Raw genomic sequence first — 22,740 nt, 5'->3', positions numbered from 1 at the left:
CTCGGCCCCACCAGGAGAGTTCCTTTTTTTCTGCAGGCCTCCAATCCCGCTGCTGCTGCTGGCCCTCACAGAACTGCTGTGAGTCATCCCCCCATACCCGGAACCAATACTGCTCAGTGCCTCGACTGGTTATGGCCCTGCAGATTCTCCAAAGCCTTTTCCTGCAAACAACAGCCAATCCCTTCCAACCGTTCTAACTTGGTTCAGAAAGCATTTAGATATTTTTCAGGTAGTCTTGAGACGGACCTCACCTCCAGCTCTTGCAGCTGAACACTACTGCTCAGCCACTGCACCATCACAATCGGCAAAACTTCTGTGGTCTTTCATGGAGTTGAAGACAGATAATTATGGTTATAGTTTTCTTTAGTTATTATAAAAGATAAGCTACATATAAGACCTTAGACTCACAAAGATAGGATAGATGATAGAATATTTTCTTTTTTTAATTTTTTAATTAGAAAGATTATTTTACATGTCAATCCCAGGTCCCTCTCCCTTCCCTCCTCCCCTGCCCCCCCCAAATAACACCCTTTCTGCTCCCCAGGGAGGGTGAGACCTCCCTTGGGGGGGGTCAAAGTCTGCCATATCCTTTGGGATAGGGCCTAGGTCAACCCCCTTGTGTCTAAGTTCAGGGAGTATCCCTCCATGTGGGATGGGCTCCCAAAGTCCATTCCTATGCTAAGGATAAGTACTGGTCTACTACAAGCGGCCCCATAGATTTCCGAGGTCTCCTCACCAACACCCACGTTTAGGTGGTCTGGATCAGTCCCATGCTGCCCAGCTATCAGTCTGGGGACCAAGAGCTCTCCCTTGTTTAGGTCAGCTGTTTCTGTGGGTTTCACCAGCCTGGTATGGACCCGTTTGCTCATCAGTCCTCCTTCTTTGCAACTGGATTTCAGTTCAGTTCAGCAGACACCAGCTGTGGGTGTCTGCTTCGACTTCCACCAGCTGCTGGATGAAGGCTATAGGATGGCATATGAATTAATCATCAATCTCATTATCAGGGGAGGGCATTTAAGGTAGCCTCTCCCCTGTTGCTTAGATTGTTACTTGGTGTCATTTTGTAGCTCTCCAGACATTTCCCTAGTGCCTGATTTCTCTTTAAACCTATAATGTCTCCCTCTATTATAGTATCTCTTATCTTGCTCTCTTGTGTTCTTGCCCCAATTCAACCTCCCTGCCCCATCATATCTTCCTCACCCCTCTGCTTCTCCCCTTCTCATTCTCCTGGTTCCCTCTCCCCTCCCTCCATGCTCCCAATTTGCTCAGGAGATCATGTCCTTTTCCCCTTCTCCAGGGGACCATGTATGTCTCTCTTAGGGTCCTCCTTGTTTACTAGCTTCTCTGGCAGTGTGGAATGTAAGCTTATAATCCTTTACTCTATGTCTAAAATCCATATATGAGTGAGTACATACCATGTGTGTCTTTTTGTGACTGGATTACTTCACTCAGAATGGTTTCTTCTAGTTCCATCCATTTACCTGTGAATTTCAAGATTCCATTTTTTTCAGCTAAGTAATACTCCATTGTGTAAATGTACCACATTTTCTCTATCCATTCTTTGGTTGAGGGGCATCTAGGTTGTTTCCAGGTTCTGGCTATTATAAATAATGCTGCAATGAACATCGTTGAACAGATGTCCTTATTATATGAATGTGCTTCTTTTGGCTATATGACTAAGAGTGAAATTGCTGGATCTTTTGGTAGACTGATTCCAATTTTCCTGAGGAATCACCATACTGATTTCCAAAGTGGCTGTTCCCTGTTGGCACTCCCACCAGTAGTGCAGGGGTGTTCCCCTTTCTCCACATCCTCTCCAGCATAAACATACAAATTGGAATGAAAGAAGTCAAGCTTTCCCTGTTTGCAGATGATATGATAGTCTACATAAGTGACCCCAAAAACTCTACCAGGGAACTCCTACAGCTGATAAACACCTTCAGCAAAGTGGCAGGATACAAGATTAACTCAAAAAAATCAGTAGCCCTACTATATATGGATGATAAATGTGCTGAGAAAGAAATCAAAGAAACATCACCCTTTACAATTGCCACAAACAACATAAAATACCTTGGGGTAACAATAACCAAAAAAGTGAAAGACCTGTATCATAAGAATTTTGAGGCTTTAAAGAAAGAAATTAAAGAAGATACCAGAAAATGGAAGGATCTCCCATGTTCTTGGATAGGTAAGATCAACATAATAAAAATGGCAATCTTGTCAAAAAACTATCTATAGATTCAATGCAATACCCATCAAAATCCCGGCACAATTCTTCACAGACCTTGACAAAACAGTTCTCAACTTTATATGGAAAAACAAAAGACCCAGGATAGCCAAAACAACCCTGTACAATAAAAGAACTTGCAGAGGCATCACCATCCCTGATTTCAAGCTCTATTATAGAGCCATAGTATTGAAAACAGCTTGGTATTGGCACAAAAATAGACAGGTAGACCAATGGAATAGAGTTGAAAACCCTGATATTAACCCATACACCTAAGAACACCTGATTCTTGACAAAGAAGCTAAAGCTATATAATGGAATAAAGAAAGCATCTTCAACAAATGGTGCTGGCATAACTGGATACTGGCATGTAGAAGACTGCAGATAGATCCATGTCTGTCCATATGCACAAAACTTAAGTACAAATGGATCAAAGACCTCGACATAAATCCAGCCACACTGAACTTATTAGAAGAGAAAGTAGGAAATACCCTTGAACAAATTGGTACAGGAGACCACTTCCTGAGCATTACACCAATAGCACAGACACTGAGAACAACAATTAATAAATGGGACCTCCTAAAACTGAGAAGCTTCTGTAAGGCAAAGGACACAGTCAACAAGACAAAATGACAGCCCACAGATTGGGAAAAGATATTCACCAACCCCACATTTGACAGAGGGCTGATCTCCAAAATATACAAAGAACTCAAGAAGCTAGTCTCCAAAACACCAAACAATCCAATTAAAAAGTGGGGTACAGAACTAAATAGACAATTCTCAATAGAGGAATCTAAAATGGCTGAAAGATACATAAGAAAGTGCTCAACATCCTTAGCCATCAGGGAAATGCAACTCAAAACAACTCTGAGATACCATCTTACACCTGTCAGAATGGCTAAAATTAGAATATTTTCTTTTAAATCTTGCTAAATGCTCATGAACTAAATGTTGTAACTATAGTTCTTACTTGATAACTTTTGTTATATATTTTACTATGTTAATGTTAAAACACTTCTTTTTATTTAGAGAGAGAAGAGGAGATGATGGGGGAGGTCCTTCTGTGTATATGTTTGTCTCATTGGTTGATAAGTAAAGTACTGTTGGTCAATAGGGAAGCAAGTTAGGCGGGAATAGGAGTGGAGGAGGATTCTGGGAAATGTAGTAAAGAAAAATCTTGTGATCCAGGCAGGAAGTGACAATGCAGGCTGACTCAGAATATAAGCAGGGACAAGCAGAAAATCGCTCTTCCTCCTCCTCTTTTCTCTGTGGAGCTGCCATGTGATCCCAGGAAAAGGATGCATGCTGCCAGCATCCTCCATAAATCTTTATAAATATATAGAATAATAGTTATGGTTAACAATTAAGACTGAGCTAGCAAGTAAGAAATCCTAGTCATTGGCCAGCAGCATTGAACCTAATATAAGTCTCTGTGTGTTATTTTGGGCGCCCACGTGGTGGCATTGCTTAGGTGGCTTGGTGGAAAGATTTATCGTTACTGGGATTAACATTCACTTGTTAATTAGATGCCAAACTATGAAAAGGTGCAGAATGCTGCCAACGGTTAATCTGCAAACATAAATGCCAAGGGCATTATTGATGCAAGAGGCGCCAGTGTGAAATTCTTGCTGTGAAGAGTTAAAGTGAGCTGCTATTTCAAAAGGAAGTCATGCAGAGGCAAGTGTGATGGTTTGTTTTAGTTTTGACTTTCAACTTGATTGGAATAAGAAACATTGAGGCACAGATGAGGCATAGATGGGTGTGTCTATGAGGGTGTTTCCAGGGCTGTTAAATGGAAGAGAGAAACCTATCTCAGATGTGGGTCATACCATCACTGAGCTTTACTGAACAACAAGGGGACGAGAAAAACCAGCTAAGTGTTTTCCACTTTCTCTGCTTCCTGGCTTTCTGCTCCCACCACCATGCCTTCCCTGCCATGATGTAATGCAGAATAAACCATGTCTTAAGTGGCCTTTGTCAGATTTGAGGTCAAGTTGCTGGTACTATCAATCTGGCCAGTACGTTTCCTTCCAGAACTTTGTCTTTGTCCCAGTCTTCTGCACAAAGTGTGCAGCACAAGGAAGTCCTGTGCTTCAGGCAGAAAAGCATGGAGTGTGCAAACACTAGAGTGATAATGGCACACTGCTCCTAGCACCTTTCTGTCGACCCCCAAATGTGAAGAGTTTTGTTTAGTAACTTGTTCTGAACTTTGTTTCTTTCTTTTGCAATAGCCCACTGAACAGCTCCTCCCTGCCCTTCCCTCACACCTGTGGCTTACCACCACCACCTCCTCCCCCAGGAGTGCTCCCTCCCCATCCCCATGGAACTCACTTCCAAGTCCTTGCACATGGAAGTGAGCTCAGCAGCCAGTCTCATCCCCAGAGACCTTGGGATCTCCACCAGTTTTGAGATGAGCATCATGGGACACCAGACCTGAGCTACAGTGTTGAGCCTCAATCGTATAATATGCATTTTGACCTTTCTATCTTGTTATTGCTTCCCCTGACGTGTAATAAGCCCCTCAAGCCAAGGATAACTTCTCCATGCCCAGTCGGCTTCCCACTAGACCCATTATAATCCTGACTACATGAACATGCTTTCTAAGTAGGTGCTGCCTAAACACAGACATCTTCATTTCCCCTCCTCTGCTCCATGGAGCCCCTCTATCTCCTCACAGATGCTCAGAGCCAGTAAAGGAAATCTTACAGTGATGGCCATGTTAATAATGAGCACAGGAATCAGACAGCTTCTAAGCTGTGTGGGAGGGACTTACCTCTCTATGGTACAAAACAGTAACTCTGACCAGAAATAGCGCGCGCGCGCACACACACACACACACACACACACACACACACACACACACCAAACAAAGCTTACCTTTGAAAATGCTAGAAAATGTCAGAAGAAAATTTCCTCCCAGTGTCGTTACCACCTACCTTGTGCAGTAGGAGTATTCTGAGGCCACCCAGCCAGCCATCTCCTTTAGGACAATGATGAAAGGACAAATGCAGAGTTCATCCTAGGAGGGGAAAAGTAGGTCACACTCCAGCTAACACAAAGCTCTCTCCCCTTCCCTCCAGAGTGCTTGTCCATTGAAGTCTGCCTTCTCTAATGGCAATACAGCTCTCGCAGCCTTCTTGGGCTGAACTTGCCGGTGACCCTTTTTCCATCTTTCTCTCAGCTTCTCTTTGTCTGTTTGGAAAATTAGTGGTATTTGGTAATACGTCTGGTAGATAACATGTGGCTGCATGCTGTTTCCCTGATCCAGGAGTCACCCTCCTTCACTTGACAAGCAGTATACATGTATGTTATAATTGCTACTACAATCTGATTTGATTTTTTAAAATTCACCTTAGCTCATCTTTGCCTTTATTTTCCCTCTCTTCTGCTTTTTATTTTTTATTTTTTTTTAGAAATTATACTTTTTCTCCCCAGTAACTTGGATATGAAACACTTCAGCCTGGCTGTTTATTTGGTTTTAGTTTCCTTTAAAAACTTATGCTGTGCACCCGATTCTCAAATTCTATTATAACTGCATCTTGAACAATACAGGGACCGCACTCTAATCTCATCATCCATCCCATCTTCCAGGCTAGTATTGTTTCATCTTTGCTTATTTAATATTCTCAGATTATTCACGTTATCATTATTCTTGTTGGATAATGGTTTATCTGACTATCCTGTCTGAGCATGTTATCCTCCTGTGGGACTTGGTTTTCTCAGTGACAAATGCCTGTCTACCTAACCCTTTCCATGACAGTATTGCATGGTAGCTTTTTTTATTTTACAAATGCATGGTTCTTCATTGTGATCATTTAGCATCATTTTTTAAATTTTGTTCTAATAGTTCCTCATTTTCCTGGTCTGTATAATACTGAAAACTCAAAATCTCCCTCCCTTTCCCTCCCTCCCTCCCTCCCTCTCTCTCTTGGTCCCTCTCTCCCTCACTGCCTCTCTCCCTCTCCCTGTCTCCCCCTCCCTCACTCCCACTCTCCCTCTCCCCCTCCCCTCCCCATCACCCCTTGTCCAAGCACAGCATAAGGAAGTCAGAAGATACCTTTAGGTTTCCTCACCCTCACCTTGTTGGAGACCAGGTTTCTTATTTTTCAGTGCTGCATACACAAGGCAAGCTAGCCCACAAGTTTCCGAAGATTTCCCCCATCTCTGTCTCCCACCTCAATAAGAGCAATGGGACTACAGATGTGTTCTGCCACACCGGGCTCTGTGTGGATCTGGGGATCTGAACCTCACATTGGCATAGCTCATGCTTTATCAACTGAGCCAAGTCCCCTGCCTCAGCGATAGCAATGGTTTGGGTAGAGTTGTCTTCTCGCCTTTTTATAATCCAAGTGCACTCATCAGCACTAACTCTTGTGTACAGGGTCTACCTGTTTGGGTTCCAGGACTTGAGTGTTTATCATGTGTCTTTCCACTACCCCGTGGGTCTCATGGGTCCCAGCATAGCATCTAGGGAAGATTTTCCTGTAAGTGTATATTCTTTCTTTCTAGATATCTCTTAATATTATTACTACCAATCTTGTTTGTTGGTGGTGGATGTGGTTCTGGCTCAGTGTAAGAAAGAGCCAACACAGTGGTCCAGTGATGAGCAAGAATAGAAAGAAGCATATTTGGTGAAATGATGCTAGTAGTTAAGTCAAGGGCTACACCTTAACAAGGGCTCAGGAATCATCTCCTCTTCAGTTGAGTAGCTCCTTCTGAGGACAGGTCAGCATACTGTTTTAAAATGCTCTCATTTATAATGTTGAATCAGGATTGGTACAGTTTTAATAAGCCTCCTTTTTCTATCAGGGACATTACCCAAGTACTGAAAATCAAATATTCTGAACAATGTAGAAAATTGCAAACAGAACCAGTGTTGACTCGTTGTATAATAAGTTAAAATACAAAGTCATGAGGTTTAGTGTGGCCTTTTCATACTCCCATTTCTGTCTGAGTCAGGGTCTTTGTCAGCCCAGGTTGACCTTACACTCACTGTGAAACCAAGGATGACCTTGAGCTTCTGATCTCTCTGCCTTCTCCTCCAGAGTACTGGGACTGTAGCATGTGTCACTCTGCCTGGGTTCTTCCTTATCCTCTGATTGTTTTCCTTTCATTTTAAAACCCCGGTCTTTTGGTTCTTCATATTCCCATCATTGGTTTCTCCGTTTGCCCACCAAGCCCTTCTGCTTCCTCTTCCTAGACACGAGCACTAATGACCAGCTGTCACCATTTGTTTTTCACTCTGCCTGTCGTTGGTAATGTGGATGGAAACAGAGATGCCACCCTCCTTGATATTCACAACAATGAGCATTTGGCTTGATACATTTATAAATGGTCTCAAATACATCTTTGAGGGGCTGGGGAAGCCTGTGGGAGCAGGAATGAGCCAGGTGCTTCTTGAATCTGTGGTCCTGAGGCCATGCACACCAAACCCTTGTGTCTAAATGGTCTCTATAAGTTCTGTCTGTCACTTGATTCTGCTGCATGAATAGAGACAAGGTCCCTTGGGTTTGTCCACATCTATGTCAGTGGACGACAAGCCTAAGGGTGGAGAATATAACATGCTCTTATTAGATGGTGTATAAATCATCACAATTTATTCTAAACTTTGGAATTTTTAATTTTATAACTTCAAAAGTGTCTTGTAGTAACTAGATACCACTTTACCTAATTGGTTATAATATGGACATCTGAGATGGATATGCATTGTCCTTGAAGTGATAAATATTTGTGTTTTCTATTCTAAATCTTCAGTATTGTGAGTATTTGTCACTCCCAATACAGAGAGAAAAGTCAACACTTGTGCATCCCTTTCCAGTGCCTTGCGTTTAAGTCTCTGAAAGGCTGAGGAGGTGGGTGAACAAATGGAGACAAGAGATCATCATTCACTTAGAGGAAGCCTCACAGCTGTGGGGAATTGCATAGACGCTGCTGACTGGTCTTTTACCCTCTAACAACCTCTCATTCAGCATCAACCTTTTTTGATAGTTGTGTTACCATTCAACATATTACACATACTACACTGCTTATGTCAACAGTATTTTAGGAGGAATTCAAAAAGAGCATATGGAATAGGTAGAGACATGTAAGTGCTGTTTGTCAATGCCAGGGGGGGTTATCTCACACTGGCTTTTAGTTACATTGTACCAGGCCTACCACTATATAAACTTGGGGGTAGTTTCATGCTCTCTGGAATCCATCACCTCAGGGCTAGTCACTATGAGGAAGGTTGAAACTTGTCTCCCTGGAGATTCTTTGGAGAATTCTTCAGATACTGCCTATCATATTAGTTAAGAGCATAATCTTCATGTGACTCATGTGAGTCACCCCTGGATAGAACTCACTGTGCTCTACCCTCTGACCTACACTGGGGTGAGACTCAGTGGTGCCTCCATTGAAGATGTAAGAACAGCCATGAGGCACCATAGGACAGGGCAGAGCATGGAAAATGGTGAGCAAACTCCAGCTTTCATTCTACAAGAATTGTGAGTCCTTGTAGCAAGAGAGCTTCAGTAGCCATGCTCACTGGGCCATGGGCTGCCATGCTTACTGGGCCATGAACTGGAAGCATGCCACATCTACTTCAGTTTAAAAAAAGTACACTATGCACTTACAATGGGATTTTACTCTGCCTTGATGAAGAGGGAGCATCTACAGCATGATGATCCTTGGGGAATAACTATGAGTGGAATAAACCAGTCACCAGGGCAAATGTATGACCACACATATTCAAGGTGTTTAGAATAGTCAAAAATCATGGAAACTAGAGGACAAGAAGATAACTTAGTAAGTAAAGGCACTTGACTAAGTGGGTAAAGGTGCTTGCCACCAAGTCGGATGCATACATTCAACCCCCCAGAACCCACACAGTGGTAGGTAGGAACTAATTATCTCTTGTAAGTTGTCCTTTGACCTCTGATCTCCACATATGCACACACATCAAATAAACAAATATAATTTTAAAAATTAAAAGTTATTTTGATTACTGTAGTCACACGCTCTCTAACTCCTCTCTACCCTTCTTCATCCTCCCATCCTCCCTACGGTTTGCCTTTCAAACATCCATGCAGAACCAAATGGCTGCTCATGGTGCTATTCCCTAAACAGGGCATTTGTACCACCACAGCTAAGGCATAGGGATCCTTGTGGAAGAGCAGAAAGAAAGAATGTAAGAGCCAGAAGATGAGGAGAGGTAGTGTGGGGTGCTGACTTTGTGGGCAATGGTGACTTTAAGGAGCTGTGACTGCATACACTGGCCCTCATATGACTGGATCCACCAGCAGTCAACCACAGACTCAAGAAGGAGTATTGACTACTGATGGCTTTTGTGGGTGGGGGAAAGTCACTGGCATTATTTAGTTGCATACTTACTGAGGCACCTAGCAGTCTCCAGTGGATAGTTCCTAGTCATATGGTGAAAATCAGTGGATCTCAGAGAAAGAAAGAGAAATGTTTGAAATAAATTTTTAAAAGAGAACTTCTGTGATGACAGTTGGGCTAGGCAGCAATCCCAGCATGACTGTTGAAGTCAGAGAGGCTTTACCCAGCAACTGATGGAAACAGGTGCAGAGACCCACAGCCAAACATTAGGCTGCAGGAAATCTTGCAGAAGATGGGGAGGAAGGATTGTAGGAGCCAGTGGGGTCAAGGGCAGCAAAGAAAACCCACAATACCAACTGACCTGGACTCATAGTGGCACAGAGACTGAACCGACAACCAGGGAGCCTGTGTAGGGCTGACCAACCTAGGCACTCCACATATGTGTTATGGTTGTGTAGCTCGATCTTCTTGTGGGACTCCTAACAGGGGGAACAGGGGCTGTCTCTGAGTCTGTTGCCTGTTTTAGGGACCCTTTCCTTCTACAAGATCCCCTCATCCAGCTTTAACAAAAGAGGAGGTGCCTACTCTCACTGCAACTTGGTACACCATGGCTGGCTGGTATCCAGGGGACGTACTCCCAGATCTGAAGAGAAACAGAGGAGGAGTGCATGTGAGGGCAGAGGTGGGGAAGAGGGACTGTTAAGAGCTGTGGTTGGATGTGAGAACAAAGAAAAATAAATTAAAAAGTATAGAAAAGGGGCAAAGAGACTAAGAAACTTTTGCAAAGTCATCTTAATATATTACTTTGATAACTTTAGCCAAACTATTTTTGAGAAATTATGATTATATTTAATAGATAAATTATTTTTCTAAAACTTTGAACTATATATTATTTCTGGATAAATGCCTGTATTTTACTGAGAGAGAGAGAGAAAGAGAGAGAGAGAGAAATCTGAAAGAACAAAGCTCCAATAGCATGGTAGGAAACCACTCATCTTTGTGTATCTTATAGGTAGATTCAGTCAGTCAGCAAACTGAGTCTGCACTCTTGGTCTGTCCTTAGGACTAACTGCTGCTGCCATAAAATGGGAGATATGTTGATCTGTTTTCTCCATAACTCAACTGAATTTACAGTTATTGTCTCATATGAGACATCCATTCAGTACATCCCCCAGAGTGACTTAATTAACTGGAATTTTCCCTCCACCAAAATTACCTAAAATCATAATTTCAGGTCTATCTGAAAAGACACACAATAATATCATACCTTTGTCATAGATGCTTAATTTGTTCTTAATTTAACAGTCAACATAATTTTAATAAGGTCATGACTTATTATGGGTCCTTGGGGAAGGACAGAACCCATTTGTTTAATCTCTGAAAAGTGTTGGTTTTTCTTGCGGTTTTTAAACACCATCATTTTTATGCTTCAGAGAATACACTAAACAGCAGTGTGTTTCTTCTTTCTCTTTCCCCACAGCAATGTAGCAAGAAAGCCTCTGCCTCTCTCATGTGGCTTCTGAAATCATCAGGCATCATCGCCAACCGCCCATGGCCACGGATCTCCCTCACGATTGTCACCACAACCATCATACTAACCATGGCTGTGTTCAACATGGTGAGCCCCTGGGCTGGGACAGGGTTCACAATGAACAGAGCCCTTCCAGTGTGATCTGCCTTGTGAGGCTGCCTGGCTGGCTGGCTGGTTGGTTACTTGGCTAGTTGGATGGATGGATGGATGGATGGATGGATGGATGGATGGATGGATGGATGGATGGATGGATGGATGGTTACTTGGCTAGTTGGTTGGCTGGCTGACTGGCTGGCTGGCTGGTTGGCTGGTTGGTTGGTTGGTTTCACCTGTTTGACTTGGTTTGCTTTGGTTTCTTATGTGCATGGGTGTTTTGTTTGTGTGTATGTCCACCCACCACATTCATGTCTGCATGTGCCTGCAGAGGCCAGAAGAGAGCTTCAGATGCCCTGGAACTGGCGTTATGGAGGGATGGTTCTTAGCTACCGAGTGGGTTCTGGGGATCAAACCTGGAAAAGCAGCTAAAGCTCTGCACAGATGAGCCGTCTCTCCAGCCTGAGTTTTGCAGTTTGGGGGAATTTACCTATTTCTTTTTGTAAAACCAAGTTTGACCTTACTCAACCAAGATTTATCAACTACTTTTTTGTAAAAGATTATAACTGGGAAAGATTTGATTTGGAAACTACTTGTGTCCCATATAGGATAACTAATAATGACTGACAGGAAGTTTAATCACCAAGTAGACATATTTGACAAGCTGAGCATTTCAGGGGAGAAACATTTCTCCACCATGGCTATGATCCATGTAAAAAGAACAACTTTACTTTCAGTACCAGAAATGAATCTTGCAGTGTTATTCTTCTTTCTTAACATGAAAGGAGCATACTGCCAGGTGAGGAGAGAGTAGCAGCAGAGACATGCAAAGCTGACGGAGAAGAAAGGAGTTGAATGAGAAGGAATACGATCCTGTACCCATGCCAAACAACCTTTGGGAGGATAAGGATTGTGCTGCATAGATTCCTTGCCTCTCCTGTCCATCATAGAGAGGAGGAGACAACATACGCCTTTCTCCCAGATGGCAGGGACAACATCCATGTTTATTGGCCCTCCACTGGGTCTTTCATGTGCAAGGCTTCCTGTGGTTATGTCATAGCAAGATCATAAAGTTATATAAAAGCTGACATTGTGTACAAAAGGGCGACAGTTTTTCCTAGGTGGGTACAGAGCTTTCCCATGAGTTTTTATTAATCACGGGAGAACTTGTATTGTGGGCCTTGCCTGTTATTGCACCTGGATTTACGGAGACAAGCCTTCCAAGCACACTAAACCTAGACTTAGCCTCCTGGCTTTCCTCAGCAAAAGGTGCCCAAGCAGCACTGGGCTCCTTGGATCAGAGTGGACAGAACAGAATGGATAACAGAGGGTGTGGTAGTCAGAGATGGACTCCTTCACCCATGCTTCCACTTGGGGAAGATGCCACTGGGGTGCAGGAGAAAACCATTCTCCCTCCATACAGTTACCTGCTCATACCATTGTGTCTGTGTCTTCCTGCCTGACCCTCCTCCCAGATCTCCATCCCGCTCAGGTTCCTACACAGCATGGTTCCTTTGGAACACACTTTACAAACTAGTAGAGCCCTACCCTCCCAAGCTGTATGTCTACTTCTTTACATTTAGCCCAATTAAGCTGATCTAGAAATGGGCTTACATAGCAACAAGAATAGTAGTTCTTATGTTTGTCAAGAAGGGGTATGGTGTGTGTGTGTGTGTGTGTGTGTGTGTGTGTGTGTGTGTGTGTGTGTGTGTATGTATGTTTAAGTCATTGAGGAAAATTGAAGTGATTTCCTGACAGAAATTTTCATTTGTTAAAAGGCCATAGTTAGCTCCTTAGTTATAAACCCAGTGGTTCTTGGATTTTCTCTTAGGGACAAAGCAAAGGTGTCTTTTCTTTTTCCATTTTTAATTAAGTTGTAATTATGTCACTTCCCTGTCCCCTTTCCTCCTGCTGACTCTTTCCATGTCTCCTGTGTGTGTATCCAAGTCTTTTTTTTCTTCTATTTCCTTTTAAAAATATTTATTTTCAGGAGTGCCGCAATTGCCCGTTGGTTAAGAGCACTTGCTGCTCTTCAAAGGGACACAGTTTCAACTCCTTAAACTCACATGGCAATTCCCCTTCATCCATAATTCCATTTCCAGGACATCTGACATTGTCTGCTGCCTTTGGCAGGCACCAGGCAAGCATGTGATGTATGTACACACTCACAGGCAAAATACTCATGACATGTAAAACAAAGATCAGATAAATACTTTTAAAAATGCATTTATTATTGAGTAAAAATGTTACATAAGATGTTCGATTTGACCCCTGTGCCTTGTACAATCCCATGGCATTAATTATACTTGTGAAATAATGGAGTCGCCACTACCATCTGCTCCCCCTCTCTAGCCCCTGCACACATTTTCCCTTTCCTGTCCCTACAGACTTGCTTGTTGTAGATGCTGCAGTGAGTGAAATTCCGAAATCCTGTCCTTCTGTATCTGGCCTCTCTCACATAACATACTGTCCTCACAGCTCTCGTGTTCCTATTGGTGCCACAGCCCTTCTGTAATGGAAGAACCTCCATTTACCCTGTTGTTCCCAGCCAATAGCCAGCAGCCCCTTTCAGCGACTTCTCTAGGCTCAACTGCCATTGTCCTGTATACCTAAGATGAGACAAATGTATTCAGGACAATCTGAGAGAGCTGGGGCTGTGGGTAGCCTGCCTGTGCTGCTGACTGTGGAGAGGGGGAGAGTACGGGGGAGCTTTGCACAGGTTTCTGTTCACTCATGGTTTTTCCAAGCCTGCATTCCAGTAGCTCTGGGCATGTCCAAATGAGATGTGTATGAAGTGACCTCAGAGATGTCACCAGGATTTTAAGTGTCCCATATTCATCTATGTGATGTTAAATATCTAGACTGAATGGAGGAAAATATTAGTTCTCCATTTTCAAATATAACATTTTGTTATCAAATTACAAATGGCTTATTTTTGTTCTGCTTGAGTTTCCAACTAGCTGTCTAGAGTTACATGTAAAAGCTGGATGATCAATGGAAAAAAAGGAGAAAAGAGAAGTGCTTGGGGAGAGGAAAGGGAAGGAAGAAATAATGTAGTTATATTATAATCTCAAAAAATAAAAGAAGTGATGTTTAACAGGAAGCCAGATATCCCTGCCACTGTTGATGCTGGCACTGTGGTGATGTCACAGGTGCTAGCCTGCATCATTTCTGAGAAATTTCCAGCAGATATGCTATGAGTAAATCAAGCATAAACTTGTGAGTCACGCAGGCAAGAGTTAACTGAAGTTCAACAGCAAACAACCTAGACTTCTAATGACATCACCAGGCACAGATCACCATGTCAAATCCTGTGTCCCACAGTTAACAGTACTTGGAAAACATGCTTCTGATTGAGATTAAATTGCTGGGAAGTATAAAATTGGGGGAGGGGCAGTATTCATGGCATTGTTGACACTTGATGAGAAGGGAGGTGGCTTAATGTGAGAGAATGTGAGAGAATGAGCTAGGAAAATGTCTTGTTTTGGGGACACATAAATACTGGGAAGTTAACAGAAGAGTGGTAAGGAAGCGTTCTTGTGCATAGTGATTGGCATTTTCTCTGATTTTTTTAAAGATTTTTTATTTTATGTATATATCCACGTGTGTATATGTGTACCACATGCATGCAGTGCCTACTAAGGCCAGGAGAGGGTATCAGATCCCTGGAACTGGAGTTACGGACAGTTGTGTGTGTCTAGGAACCAAGGCTAGGTCTTCTGCCAGAGCAGCTAGTGCTCTCAACTGCTGAGCCAGCTCCAAAACCCCCAGTTTTCTACATATTTTCAGATTCATAACATTGTACTTGTGTATAACATCCTGGCAAGGACAAGGGCTTCGTAGAGACTGTTGCTACCAATACAACATGAACATAGCACCTCATCTTTCTTATTCTTGGTCTCCATGGTGATATAATCAAGAAGTTTTTGTTAATTGAAGTCCTGGGTTCCTATAACTAGACTTGGTAGTATCTCCCCCAAGCTAAAGGGAGCCCCATTTTTTTCTTCTTTCTACACTCTTCAGTGTCTAAATTAATTGCACTTGGGATTGATGAGCTCTGCAGTGTTTTAGAGCACAGTGTATGTCACATAATTTCTTTGTTCCGTTTTCTCCCTGTTATAATTTTTCCAAAGAATTAGCAGAACGATAGGCCAACTAGAGACTGTGGATCTTGATACAAATTATTTGGCAGCAGATAAAGACATCTACATTTCACTGACTTTTCAATATATGTGTTATTTATAATAGATAAAAACACTATATCTAGCCCCATTGTTGCGGGGAAGGCATGCCACTCAAATTATAGAAAATAAGCCCCCTGTCTACTTGAGTGAACTAATCTAGATAGCTGACAAAAACTTATACAAGGAGTATAAGCTGGCAAACACAAACACAGCAGCCATGGAAACGTACAGGAAAAGTTTACACGTCAATCTTGCATGCTAACACTTAGCCCTGTACTGAACACACAACCTGGAAAGAGGAGCTCGAGAGAGTCACAAGTTTCTAGTTTACCTTTCCAGAATATGTCTACGATCCCCAGTCACATGGCAGAAAACTAATCAGTGGTCAGGGGGAGATGCTGGTTTTGTCCTGCCTTTCAAGCAAGTTGGGCCTTTGCTTCTGGAGGCTGCTCTGGGTGTTCATTGTTAGTCCTACCTGTCTTACCAAGAGCGATGGCAACATCCATCCCCTAACCCATCACCTGTAAGGCCAAGTGCTCACAGACAATGCCTGCAAATTCGGCTGTATGTAAATGTGGCTGTAGGCAAATATGGCTGTATGCAAATGTGCTTGTAGGCAAATGTGGCTACATGCAAATGTGTCTGTAGGCAATTGCCTTTTTTTAGCCTGTTGACTCATTGAATGTTGAACCAAGACGGCAAAGACTAAAGACGGTTCTGTGTCTCTCATTTTGTGAGTGAGGGTTGAGTCTTTGTGTATGGGATGATGTGAGCTTAGAGAGCCTTCCTGTACTGTGTGCATTTCAACGTAACACTTGACTCAGTTGCTTCTGCTTTCAACAGCAATCTGGAAGCCTTGGAGTTTCTGTATTGAAGGTGTAGTGCTGTAGTGGTTATTTACATATTGAGTAGAACATCCCAAAATTTCAAGAAGGAGAAATTGAGAGCTGTAATCACTGGCTGTAGGGAGACCCTAGACCATCCAATGACTGCACATAAGAAACACAGTCATTAATAAATGTGCTCCCACCTTCTGCTTATCCCATCCAATCTGTAATAATTCACTGAACCAAAAAACCACCATTTCTCTTGGCAGTTTTTCCTGAGTGACTCTGAGGAGACAGCCCTTCCAACTGCCAATATGTCAAATGCAAACTTTTCTGTCTCAGAAAACCAGGCAGCGATTCTCCGTGCTCGAAGCTTGTTTTTCCTCCCGGTAAGAAAGTTCCACCCACTGGTGATTTGCCGTTTGCCTGTGATGTCAGCCTAAACAATGCAAGGCCCTCAGACATGACCTTAACTTAGCCTTTGTTCCAATCATAAGTCCTAAGACAGCAGACTCTGGTCAAGGAGCCCCACACTGGCTTGTCCCGCCTATGCATAATCCACATGATGAACCCTGGAGCTCAAGAACCCCTGAGGATCCGGGAAGTACCATGGCTTAGCAGATCCACCCACGAGAATACCAGAGAAACTTTATGCTTGAGTGTTCACAAGACCACAAATATCTAACCCCTTATTACAGGACATCTAAGACTGAAGTAAATGGGACCATCTGGGGAAGAAGGTCCCACTTACTACTAGTCATGACATAACTCTTCTTAATAATAACTACAATAATTACAAAAATTATAGTAACAACAAATTTTGTTAAAATGTTTATTATTTTAAATATAAAAACACATGAACGCTTTACACTGAAAGGCTAAGTTTGAGAATTAATTTTAAAGACAGAAAAGTTTACCCACCATGGTTTTGGTCCAAGAAAGAAAAATGAAGTAGAAAAAAACACAATTTTTAAAAATAAATTTTGTTGCAACCACATAATGAAATTAAACTGAGCCTTTAAATAAGATGTTTGAAAAAAACTCAGTAACATATATTCATAGTAAATTGCTAAAAAGTGTTACTTAAAATCATTCCAAGAAATATGATTACTGAGGGAATCACATAGGCTAGGAGACCCAGGTGAGCACCCCACCATGCTCAGCGTTTAGTGCAGCCTCACAATTCTGAAGAGCAGCTTGGGGTCCTTGTGCCCCTGAGCAAGGAACCACCAGGCTGCAAATCAGTACCTCATGTACTCTTTTTGTAAAGCCCATATTTTCATTTTGTTTGCTTTATTTAATTTCCAATCTATTTTGCTTTAATATTTTTGAAAAAATACAATGGTGGATTACCATAACTAAAAAGAGCCAGTTTAAAAAACAAACAAACAAACAAACATTGGGTGCAAGGCCACATTGTGTTAGATTCTGATGAACCTAATTAATTCTATCAAATTACTACCAACATTCTGATCAGGTCTCCTGGGGCTCACAACAGAGATGTTGGTCCACATGGGAGCTAGCCTAGGAAAGATGGTGCAATTTTGCGTGTTGTATCCATGAGTCCTTGGAAGCCCCCCTGAGGTTTACTTAACTACTTACCTAAGATGTAATCAGTACAGCTGTTGAGAAAGCCACTGTGAGGAGAGGTAGGCTTCACTACTTAAGTGCTCATATTTCTCTTATTTAGTTTGCCACACTGGCCTGAATAATCTCATCATTGCCCTTTGTCTCTATTTACTATGGTGGGTCAGAGCAGTGGTGAACCGACATTGAATGATCATTGGTGAACCGTTCATGATTACAACACTAATTGTCCCATAAGATACTGCCACCCTTAGCAGGGAGTGGCTGCCAGGCATCCACCCAAGAAAAACTGTAAGTTCTGCTAGAGCAACCCAGTTGTATCATCTGATTGCAATTGCTGGCTCCTTTGAAAACAGTGATGAGAGATGCAAGTTCTCCAAAGTAAAGGCCTCACATTAATGCCTCCACTCAACCGAGTGCCCATTAGAAAGTGGAGCCTTGCACCTTTTTTCCAACTTTTCCTCTTCTGTGAGAACAGAACTCATGAGCTAGCATCAGTAACCTTCCATTTAACTCCTGGGAATGGTTTAGAGTAAGGCATGAGTTCATGGGTAGCACATCACTGTGATGAAAACCCAGTTGGATGCCTTATGAACCAGTCCAAGTCACAGAACTAAGACACCTACCCTTTCTTCCATGCTCTTTCTGCCATGGAAATGCTGGAATAGAAATCCAGCACGTTGTTCTTAAAGTCTCCATGATGCAGCCACAGACAGCCTTCAGAAAGGGCAACTGTCCCTCTTTGGCAAGTCTGTCTTAGCTGCAGGGCTCAGATTCTGGGCTTTGGATATCTGCATCTGTAAGAATGATGTCAGGACTCTCACTGTACAATGAAGATGCTAAGATATTGATAGTTACATCACTAGCCAAATATCACTCTGCTGATAATGAGTGAAGGAAGCAGAGCTGAATCCAGGGCTCTCCAACACCTGCCTACCTATGATAGACAGAGGGGAGATGGGCAAGCAAGTGGACAGGCCTACAGCTTCCTATGATCTGATATACAGTGTACTGGCATCCTTATGGCACCTGTCCAACTCCAAGGGTTTCCATGGCTCACCTTGGTCCAAGCTCTCAGCCTAAATCCTGATTTAGAGGAGGTCTACTCTGACATGGAAGTTCTTGCTTAATAAAATATGTGGCAGTCTGGAACCTTTAATGGACATACCTGCAGTGATTTAAATCCTTTCATGAATTAACAAGTCGACAAGCCCAAGAAAGATTCTTCCTAATACCATTTCTAAAAAATTCCATAAATGCGCACAGTAGTCACACTATGTTTACTTTCAAGAAATAAATGGCATTTGGACATAACATGTCTTCAGCTTTGGTAGTTTTGATTTTTTTTCTGAAGTGTTTGGCCAATGTAGGGTTTTTTTTTTCTATTTCTTTTTGTTATGCCAGGAATCTCATGAAAAACACACTTGGACATGAACCATTGGGTCAGAGGGCAAAGACATGCACCTGTCCCCTCTGCCAGCTTTCATGTTGGCCATACATGTTTGACAGCGCCCCCAGATTTAAGTGATTGGGGTTTCTTAGTGATCCTAAATGTCTGTCTTGTTCCCCTGTCCCAGTACTTCATATACAGCTGTGTCCTGGGCTTGATCGCCTGCTCTGTTTTCCTGAGGGTGAACTACGAGTTAAAAATGTTGATCATGATGGTGGCACTTGTGGGCTACAACACCATTTTGCTCCACACCCACGCCCACATCCTGGATGCGTACAGCCAGGTCCTGTTTCAGAGGTGAGTAAACCCCCTTCTGTCTGTTTCTCCTTAGATCACTCATGGCAGTTTTGATCTTAGGATCTTATGTTCAGTGAAAATTACCAAAGCTGCTGCTGTCAATAATTGGAGTGAGTTTCTTTGAAATGATGGTCCAGGAAGATGAAGTATGTTTTCATTCCTGATAACGTAGGATATGTATTGAGAAATGCATGTAGAGAATCCGGCATAGTTGAGAGAGAAGATTTGTATAATATGAAACCTCCCTATGCTACCCCTGCTCAGGTCTCCCTGTTTTGCCCAGGCTAGACTTGGGCTCCTGGGCGTCAATAATCTACATACTCCAGCCATTTCAGTGGCTAACACAGCATGACAGATAGGTAGCATCATGCCCATCTTAATACAAACTATGTGAAGGGTGCCTGCCTCAATCCTATTAACATTTTTCCCTTAGCAGTTCTCTGCTGCAGAATTGTCCAATGTGTGGTGGGGTATTTATAGTGACATTTCAGCATCCCCATCCCTCCACATGTCAGTCACATTCCTACCATAACAGCTCACAGCAACTAAACATGAACCCAGAAATCACCACATCTCCCCAAGAGAGAGATTTTTGAGGCAAAATGCCATTCAGTTCAGAAGAAAAAAAGTACTAAAGGGAATAAGTAGCTACTTTCACAAGTCATGGCGTGGAGAGTCTTTGTGGAGTTTTCTGAAATATCACTGTGTAGAGGGAAAAGGGCAAACCTAGAAACTTTCTTGCACTGTGAGAAACTTTTTGCACTGTGAATAATCTGACTCCCAAGACAAATACAATCCTGTTGACTTTCCCAGCCTCAGGACCAGATGCAGGAAGCATCCCATCAGAAGGTTCTTATCACAGTCATCACCCAAAAGCATCTATCAGTTGACAAAGTTGCTCTTGGGCTTAGTTTTCTGTTATCTAATTAATTCCAGAAGCTTTTAAAGAATATTTGATCCATACTTGAAAGAGAACATTTTAATTACCATGTTATCTATTTCATATCTCAATAGCAAAACGTTTTCTGTCAAGCATTGGTTCATATACATATCAGGAATTTTCTATGAATTCTTTGCCTTTTCCTTAATATCACTCCTCTACATTTTTGTTCTTGTTTTGGTTTGGTTTGGTTTGCTTTGGTTTTTGTGTTCAGTGCTGGAGGGTCTAAACCAGGGCCTGTACATTCCAAGCAAGTGCTCTATCACTTAGCTGCATCTCCAACCCTTTCTACCCTCTCCAGTTTTTAATACAAAGAGTCCTCAAATAGGACTTTGTATTAAAAGAATGTTGGAATGTAGGAATGTTGACCCAGAAAGATGGTTTGTACTAATAATGTGTGGCTACTTCTCCAGGTGTGCAAGGCAGATACTTTACTGAGCATTTCTTATCAATACAAACACTTTCATGACTGCAACAGTTCTTGTCACCTAATTTAATTTTCACAATCTTCCATGCTGTGAAACCTGATAATCTGTAATCAAGCTGAGGGCATGAAGTTGAAGAAACGCACAACTGTATTAAGGGAATATTATTCCTTTATTATTATTGTTATTGTTATTAAGTATTCCTTAGCCAAGATGAGATGAAACCCGAAGTTAATTTTCCCATAAATTCTTAAAATCCCTAGCCAAGCATGCTTTATTATCTCTCTACGACATCTAGCAAGCCTATATCGCTTTCCTAGATAAACATAACACTGCTGATTTTTGCATACCACTCACTGATGGACCTATTAAATTTTCCTTTATTGAATTTAAAGTGCTGAGATATGTTATACATTTGAAGCAAAGGGGAAAATTGGGTTATAAAGCTTTGAATGGGGACATTCTTGTTCCTGGGGATGGGAATAAGCCCATGAAGAGACACAGTCACCAAGAGGCCCAGCAGTAGCCAAGTGGTTGCTAGGTACTTATGGAGTGTGTTTGCTTTGCTTAACACCCTGCACTCTTGCTTTGGAATTCCAGTGACCTCACACCTATAGTGATGACTGGTGGAAGCCAGCCTCCTCTGCGGGAGCTGAATCTGCCACCATTCAGAATCTCCTCCAGAAGGTTCTGCCCTTCTCCAACAGATACCTGTGGGATCTGGAAATTCTTTCACCCCCGAATGCATCCCTCTGCTGAAGAAGGAGCCTTAGAAACAAGGGACAGAGAGCACATCTCCTCCAGCCAAACGGCCTCCCCTAACACCAAGGGAAACCCAAATGTAAAGCCCTAAGCGTAGCTCAGTGTCACCCAGCATCTCTAATTCACCCAGACATCCATGTTTCTTTGTTTCCTGAGCTTCTAAAGCTTGGTCTTAGTCATAAAGATCTCTCCATGCTTTGCCTGTCTTATTGATGCTGATATGAAAGTGGGATGTGTTTGCAAGCATGCTGTCCAGTCCTAGAGCCTGGAGAGTGAGCTTCTTCAAATCCCAGAACCCGATATGCCCTTCCAGGAGGTAACTGGCTTACTGATGACCAGGGAGTATAGGTGTTCTGCTAAAAACAAGTGTGCTGCTCAAGTCCATCTGGTCATGTCACTTCCCCTGCATATTTCAGACATCGTGTCCTCCTCCCCTCCTCATTCCAGATTCCTTTCCCCTATTGGCTTGATACCAAAGCTTGGCTGTCATAGGTCAGCATCCTTCCTCTTCAAGGAGGCTTCTGGGCTTACCCTTCACTGTTCTTGAATATTCTCATGGAGCCTGTCTCCCGGTTCTAGCCCTCCCTCCTGAGGTATGCCAAACACCAAGTATCATCGTCTTGTTCCCACTCTAGAAATGAAGGTTAACCATTTCCATCCTCAACAGATTGAACATGACCAGTTTGATTTATTGATGTGCTCTCTCTCTCTCTCTCTCTCTCTCTCTCTCTCTCTCTCTCTCTCTCTCTCTCTCTCTCTCTCTCTCTCTCTCTGTGAGAGAAAGAGAGGGGGCAGTTTAATTCGCTCTCAAATCTAGTAAAACAGGCCCAGGAGTACAGCTATGCCTACAGCTGTGCCTGGCATGTTCTCTGTGCAGAATAAATAATACGATAAATAAATGCAATCAGGAAGTGTTCCAAATAACATAAAGGCCCCAAACACTGGTGATAATAAAATCTCCCCCTCAGCTACTTCCTTCCTCTGCAGCTCCTTGAGGCCAGGTTACTCAAAGCTTGAGGAAAGGCCATCTCTGTTTAAAGACAGTGCCAGCAAATGAAGGCAGTTTGCATAGGAGGCTGACCAGTATGGTTCATCGT

General features: G+C 42.6%; 1 protein-coding gene across 1 annotated transcript in view; it reads left to right on the top strand.

Moving 5' to 3' along the window:
- The window catches only part of Adcy2 (adenylate cyclase 2), a 359,351-nt gene that overhangs the window by 295,259 nt on the left and 41,352 nt on the right, over positions 1 to 22,740 (top strand). Inside the window, exons 16-18 of the mRNA XM_027400117.2 lie at positions 11,028 to 11,165; positions 16,452 to 16,571; positions 19,347 to 19,516. Of these exons, the coding sequence (XP_027255918.1) occupies positions 11,028 to 11,165; positions 16,452 to 16,571; positions 19,347 to 19,516 (428 nt within the window). The remainder of the gene's footprint in view (positions 1 to 11,027; positions 11,166 to 16,451; positions 16,572 to 19,346; positions 19,517 to 22,740) is intronic.

This window comes from Cricetulus griseus, chromosome 2 (genome assembly GCF_003668045.3).
Source record: "Cricetulus griseus strain 17A/GY chromosome 2, alternate assembly CriGri-PICRH-1.0, whole genome shotgun sequence".
Lineage (NCBI taxonomy): Eukaryota > Metazoa > Chordata > Mammalia > Rodentia > Cricetidae > Cricetulus > Cricetulus griseus.
This window is presented reverse-complemented; position numbering and strand designations above follow the sequence as displayed.